Genomic DNA, 7,593 nt, shown 5'->3' with positions numbered 1-7,593 from the left:
GGGTTATTTTTCTCATATTTCACGTACAGTTTAGTGCATAAATTCAAGAGCTTCAAGAAAATTTTAAATCATCAAAATTCTCATTTGAACTTCAGTGCAAAAATTAAGAGCATACCCTTAAATGGTTTACACTTAGTGTAAACTAAAAAAAAAAACAAACCCCAAGGTTATCCACGGAATTCCCAGTGTTAAAATACACTCTAATTATCGCGACTCGTGTGCACATCATTCACAACCGTATCACATTCATGAGAAAAATGGTTATTGTTACAATCTGTCAAGATATGGAAGGCAAAAACGATGGGAATTTAAATATTACGTAGCGTGCAAAATATTTATTGCAGGTTTTTAAACTTCCTAGGGTTAAGTTGTGAAGTGAAGATTCCTACTGCCTCGTCAGAGAATCATGTTCCAATTCCTCAACGTTAAGTACCCATCATTGATTGACTACACGATCAAGAACAATAATAAATTTAAAACCTAAACCTTTCAACAAATAGGAATTTTGACACTCGAGGGGGTCACAAACATCGTTTTATTTTTTGTGTGACCTTCAAAACTTAAGGGGGTTTACTTTTTTGGTGTAAACAAATTTTGTTTTTAAAGAAATTTTAGTTGCCTGTATATTCCATCGCATATAACCAATTACTGTGTACAGGGAATATTCACCCCTATTTAATTTTCACCCACGTTGTCAGTGGTCAGATTTAAGACTGGGCGAAACAATTTTGTTCTCTTATCTCTCTGGGAAAAAACCCCGAATGTTACAGTTTCATACTGTCATGAAAAATGATGGCGTCCTTCAGACTTCACTATCTGTCTAAAGTGATTGTGATCCCGTTCAGATGTATATAGCTTCTTCACAGATCAAGATACTTGGTGCTGTATATTGTTTTGGCAGTATTATCAGAATGCTTCAATGGTGGGTATTGGATGGGGATACACTCCCCCTTCGGCTGAATAGTTCCTTTTTTAAAAGTCACCCCCCCCCCCCCCCCCCCCCCCACACACACACACACATCCGTCTTGGGCGGAAAGGATACAAACTTGAGTCGCATCCCCATCCCTTACTTTAAATTTTTTTTCTGGATCCGCCACTGTGCTTGTCTTCTCAAATTGAAATGATGGCATCGTTTTGTAGCAAACCTATTGCATAGTTACAGAATTTAAACAAATGCATGTTTCTCCAAAAATATAACCCAGCTAAAGAAAGAAGACGAACGTAAATATCATTCAGAGGTTTAATCAAAGTCTGATGTAAATGTAATCAAAATCTGATATAAATGCATGCTCAGCAACCCTGAGAAATAACATGTAAAGGCGTCATGGAGCCTGGCGCCAAATGTATGTTACTGGTATGATGAAAGTGGATCGAGATGACCATGCTAAATAAATGCACAGCGTGAAAAAGCAAGTCTATCAACAATGATGGTTTTCAGCATCAGCTGGATAGCCCCGAGCAGCCATTCTTCACAGAGACAATTCTGTACACAAAACTAGAGAGAAAATCCCAGCTCACATATAACATCAATTAAGTCTAGTGTATAACACTAAATACAATTGTTTTACGACAATTTTTTGTGATATTACACACAATGTTCAGCTGAAACTTTTTTTGCAATTCAAGCTAAACGTTAAGCATCAATGAAAAATGGAATAAATGAAAATTACATGTACATATAATAGCAGGTCGTTGGGCGCTAATTATACTTTTTGCGTTTGCAAAGTTATGAAAGACATTAAGCAATATGATGTGCATCCAATACTGCAAGATAGGCAACAAATATTTTCAAAATAACGATATATCCTTTGTGTCTTACACTCTCATAATACTATGAGCAGAGCTCGAGGTCGCATATGACGTCATACATAATGGCGCGTAAAATGTCGCAAGATAATTTCGTCGTTTTCAAACTCGAAAACTACGCAAAATATTTCATTTAAAACACATCTAAAATCATTTTTGACATACTAAAAATTATTTTTCTACAAAAAATTAAGATGTTAATTCTGTAAAATATGATATCACTTGTCCTTTAAGTCACTTTGTGAATCATGTTATAAGCCTGGATATCAAACGGTCCTGTGCACTTGGCTATGAACAAAACGAAATTCCGCTCTGTGTAATTTCCATTTCATTTGTGAATTACTCCATCACAACTATCAATCAAATCCCAAGGACAAAAAATGCCAACACAATTTTCTACAAACAGCCTCATTTAAAATTATTTTTGTCTATAGAACTTGACGACAGACACGCGTCCTTATGCTCCGATTTGATTGTTTTTTCTATAATGGTTAACGATCTGAGTTCGAATCCCTATAACGAGATGATGATGACTGTGGGTATGCGTGACTTTGCTCTTGTTGCTCTGTCCTTTGACCTCCGGAGGATGACGAGGGATGCCTCACTACCCTCACGTTTTGGGTCGATCGTCGTGATCTAGAGGAGGTCGTGTTGCGACTGCGTGGAGGAGATACCGCCTCCATGTTTGTATCGTCATCTGTGTTAGCTGTGCGCAGGACTTCAGCCATATCAGCAGCGCTTTGATTTAATCGGGATGCAATTCGCATTAAGTATGACGATGCAATAGCCTCTCTGGTGTCCTCATCTTGTTCCTCATAATCATCGTCGGTAGCGTAAGGCGCTGTAATTGAAGTGTTCTGCAGTTGTCGCCTCAACCGACCCACTGAGGACGGTTCCTCATTTGGCTCCTCACGTTGTTCTTCTGGGTAATCTGGGATGTATGCGTGTGGTTGTCGAACCTCCATACTGTCCAGGAGGACCAGCTGATGGGCCGGTACTGGGTTACGTAGATTCTGGTCTTCGCATGTAGTAACCTCTCCTAGACCACTCATCTCGGACAGAAACTGGCATTCATTAGGAACATCAAATTTGCATGTAACGAAGAGTTCGTCGTCATTGGCGTCAGCAGTAACTTTGAATTCGGATTCCTTCTCTTTGATTTCTTGTTGTATTTCGAACAGTTTCTTCAAATCATTAACAGACCTTGCTTTCTGAAACTGGTCGTGTAGCTTCTGTAACGTAGATCCCTGCGTCGCGATTTCCACAAAGCGCGAATTTATTGTGGTCTTCTGTTCCTTGATTGTGTCCTTTAGGATCTTGATCAGCGCCTCTTGTCGCCTTTCAAGCAGCAATCTGTATTCGATGAATGTGTCTTTAATGGTCCCCCGGAGTTGCCTTTCGAGCAGGTCAAGCTGTTTCGATGCGTTCGCCAACCCATCTGTACGGCCTTTCATTTTGTCTAGTAGTTGCTTGCTACTTTGATCAATCTTATCGAAACTTTCTTTGCTCTCATTGACAGCCTCCGAAACGTCAACAATATTGTGGCCTTGACCTTCCTTGTGATCTAAAACAGTGCAGTCCCTGCAAACAGGGAGCAAACATTTCTTGCAAAAAAAGTTCAACGGTTGGTTTTCATGCTTCGGACATACATTCTGCGACTTGGCCGAAACCTGAGACAGGAAATCCATCATCTGAATGACTCGATGATCGGATGGAAGAGAGTCTATTTCAGTACGACTAAGAAAGATCTCCACCCTACATTCCGGACACTTTAAAACGCCTTCGTACGTATCGTCAAACCACGCAATTTGTCGTCTGCTCCGGCCGTTTTGTTGGTTATGATCAAAGACTTGCTTTAAACACGGGAGACAGAAGGTGTGGTTGCACGGAAGGGACTTTGGGTGCCGTTCCACCTGGTTGTACTTCTCATTACAGATGTGGCACCGTAAGAATTGTTCTTCAAACGCCGCCTCATCCACTATCAGACTCCTCTTTACAGAGTCTGCAACATCTTCACTGCCGGATGCCATACCGAAAAGCTAGTCTACAAAGAACGAAAATCGTATTATTTACTCAACGAAGTCTCTATATATTCTAAAATACATCTCCTTGAGTGAGTTCAAAAAGTGAGCCACGTAATGTAAAATGGCGGATTATGATAAACTTAACTCGCAGTCAAATAGAACACTTTGATTGAATTTTTCTAAATTTGTATAAAAAAAATTCCGCGACAAATCCTTTACTTCCATGCATTAATGTTTCAGTCATTGTTTTTACATATTACAATAAAATGTCACAGGGTGAAAGAATTACATGTATAATAAGTCATTGAGGATTTTTATGCAATGTAAAACTGTCTTCTTCTTTTTTAATGATTTTAGTAATAATCGGCAAACATGACTTTGGTAATTAAAGCTTCTTTATATACTACACTTAAGTTACATGTACAGACACTTTCATCGTTGTTGGTATCTATCAAACTATATATGAATCTTTGGATGGTTTTTTATTTAAAGAGATATGAAAACCTATACATCTCGTATCTAGTGTGCTATACATGTACCCTGGTAAATGTGTCATACCTTTAAAATGATAAGGCTTGATAAAAAAAAAAAAAAACAACTTTATTTTTAATGTTTTATTTTTGAAAATTGTTTTACATTTTTCTAATCAAAAATATATGAAGTAGGTTTAATGATAGAACTATTAATTTTTTTTTTTCAAAAGTCGGTGAATATATGAAAATAAAATGAGTGGTTTAAATGTAGTGCTCAAATGTTGATATGCGTCTCCAAAATTAACGATCGATATACCTTTAATTGTAGATTTTATTTTTAGAATCTGACAAACTACAGTAAACACAGTCATGAACTTGGGCATTCAATGTTAGATAAGAACATCTACCAAAATTTGGCAAACTTTATTCATTAATTACAACATACTCGACTCTATAATATAATATTCTTCTTTTTATATTAGCAAAGCTTAAGTTTTTTTTTTAAATGAATTAAATATAAAAACATATACCAATATCACAGTGAAAATTTAAAAAAAAAAAAAAACACATTTAAAATATAACATACCTATAATAAGTAGAAATGTACTTGTATTTCAGGGGTATTTAGAGGGGCATTGACTGTTGACTAGGACGTAAAAATATTATAAATTCTGAACCATTATATTCTTTTAAAAAATACTGGAATACGTTAAAATGAAGAACTATACATTTGAGAGTTTAAAAAGAAAGGGGATCACCAACTGAATTTTTTAAAAATTATGTAAAATTTCTCCGGAACGAATTATTTACTTCCATACAATAATGTTCCTGCCATTGTTTGTAAATAACAATATAAACAAAAGATATTCTAACATCAAAATTACAACAAAAGACTGCACGGTGTATGTCAATGGTGAAGTTATGAACTGTGAAGCAATCGGCAAATAAGACTTAATATTGGCAGCTAATGTTAAATGAGAGAGAGAGAGAGAGAGAGAGAGAGAGAGAGAGAGAGAGAGAGAGTAATATCAAAATTTGGCATGTAATAATTAAACATCAGTATATATGGATTAAGCGTATGGAATTCGATTTAATTCTTACCTTAGCTTTGTTTTAAATCGTTTTGTATATATCAGAATGGTTCCATCAGCGTGTTAGTATTGGGCAATGTTTACATCGTGGTTTGTTTATAAGGGGGACAATGTTGACATCATGAATCAGCTTGTTATGTAGCTGCTAAGCTACAGAGGGCAGTCTCATTTTATATAAACAAATTTACAGAACCAATGGTTTGTTGATAAGAGATCATTTTCTGTACTATCAGGATTCATGGTTTAAATCGAATTTTATCAACACATACGCTGTATATGAACAAAATCATATTTTTTTCAAAAACTCGTCTTACCTATATTACGATCTCAGGTCTGAGCTTGTTCTCAACGTTCGATATTGATAAAATGACAGGCATTTAAATAGGAACGATAACTCTGCAGTATAAACAAAATGTAACCTATTTAGCGCGGTGTAATTAGAACTTTTTACTGATGAATGAATTTGAGACGCACGGGGGTATTGATTATCATTATATTGTATTAACTTTTCAAAAAAAAAAGGGGGGGGGGGGCACAGAGTTTTGTTAATCTCTACCGACATTTTTAAGAGACTACATGATATTCTTATGCGAGGTCTTTAAAGCATAATTGTTTACTCTGATTACAAATGTAATCTTGAATGCGTATATTGGAAACAGGGAACATAACACTATTATAATGTTTGATTGGAATCGAATTTCTGAAAATGTTGTCATGGTATGCGTTGGCTGGAAAGAGGCTAGGGTGTTTTATTTATCTGAAATGAAGTCTAAAAAAGATTACAAAAAATATAATCATGGATAAAAGCATTAAAAAATGAAGTCAAGGCCTGAAAGAAAAAATAGATAGTTTACAAAGGGGTGACCCTAAGGAATATTGAAAAGTATTGAATACAGTAGACAACGTCACATTCGAGGAATCGTCACTGTGGATCACGAGGGCTCGACTCCGAAACGGAGCAAACGCAGTATCACCGAGTATGAGATCGATTTTCTCATAAAATTCACAATATATCTGCAAACATCATATTGTATATACATGTAGTGTCGTAGATATATCTTGACCGAATTTCACAAACCCGTACTTACCTTCACCACTTAGTTCGCGTGTTGTGAGTTGAGTAGGTCTACAACCACCGTGGACCATGCATCGTGACCATATACGATTCAGTAACGCACGGGTTCTAGATGAGTAGGTCTACAACCACCGTGGACCATCGTGACCATATACGATTCAGTAACGCACGGGTTCTAGATTTTTTAAGCAGTCGGTCTCTTTATTTTCCACAAAAACAACATAAATGAGAGTTTTCTTTGTCTAAAACGTATCGCACAGAACGCACAGACATATTAAGAAACAGAATGTGCCCCATTCTTTGAATGAAAGCACATGTAATTTTTTTTTTCAAACACTCGTGTTAAATATCGAGTACCTACGAAAATTCGCAAGTTTCTTGATAAGTTTCTTAAATTCCTAGAAAATCAGATAGCAAAATAACGGGAACATCTGTATTTTGTCGACTTTTCGTTATTTCGAGGCGAAAAGTAGCTAATCATTGTTTTGTCGACTTTTTATTCTGTCGACAAAACGCCAAGCGAAAAGACAACGAATTAGGTCGCTAATTTGCGGGGTTTATTTGCCGTCTTTTCGCCTACATTTTGTCGTCTTTTCGACTTTTCGTTCTGTTGTCTTGTCGTCTTTTCGTTATTTCGGGGCGAAAAGTCTCGCTAATTATCGTTTTGTCGTCTTTTCGTTATGTCGTCTTTTCGTCTCGAAAAGACGACAAATTGTCAAGAGGCACAAATCAGCCACCATATCAAATACCCTTAGCCTGCCCGAATGAACTATATATTGTACTAATGCAGGGGAAAATAAGCTTCGATATAAGAACATGAAGGTTTCTAAATGGTTTGCTATACATAGTTTTGATAGTTACATGTAACAGGGCACGTTTACTCCCAGGCATCTGATCCCATCTCTGATACTCCCAGGCACCTGATCCCATCTCTGATACTCCCAGACACCTGATCCCATCTCTGATACTCCTAGGCACCTGATCCCACCTCTGATATTTCCAGGGGTCCGTGTTTGCCATACTCTTAATTTCGTATACCTTATGGTATTTTTTTTAAATTGATCATTGTTCGTTATTTCATGTTTTTCACTTCACATAGTTTTGAACTTTAATAGTAACCCAG

At 36.6% G+C, this 7,593-nt stretch overlaps 1 protein-coding gene across 2 annotated transcripts; it reads right to left on the bottom strand.

Moving 5' to 3' along the window:
- Nucleotides 1-1,227: 1,227 nt before the first annotated feature.
- LOC125665948 (tripartite motif-containing protein 59-like) lies at nt 1,228-5,787 on the bottom strand. 2 transcript variants are annotated; one of them, XM_048898981.2, is made up of 2 exons: nt 5,710-5,787; nt 1,228-3,851 (listed from the first exon to the last, which is right to left on the bottom strand). In XM_048898981.2, exon 2 carries the CDS (start codon nt 3,835-3,837, stop codon nt 2,299-2,301), a length of 1,539 nt encoding a protein of 512 aa, XP_048754938.1. In that variant the 5' UTR covers nt 3,838-3,851; nt 5,710-5,787; the 3' UTR covers nt 1,228-2,298. The 2 variants fall into 2 exon arrangements, with proteins under 2 accessions (XP_048754938.1, XP_048754936.1); XM_048898979.2 differs by lacking the exon at nt 5,710-5,787 and adding an exon at nt 5,406-5,684.
- Nucleotides 5,788-7,593: the final 1,806 nt, after the last annotated feature.

This window comes from Ostrea edulis, chromosome 10, assembly GCF_947568905.1.
Source record: "Ostrea edulis chromosome 10, xbOstEdul1.1, whole genome shotgun sequence".
Lineage (NCBI taxonomy): Eukaryota > Metazoa > Mollusca > Bivalvia > Ostreida > Ostreidae > Ostrea > Ostrea edulis.
This window is presented reverse-complemented; position numbering and strand designations above follow the sequence as displayed.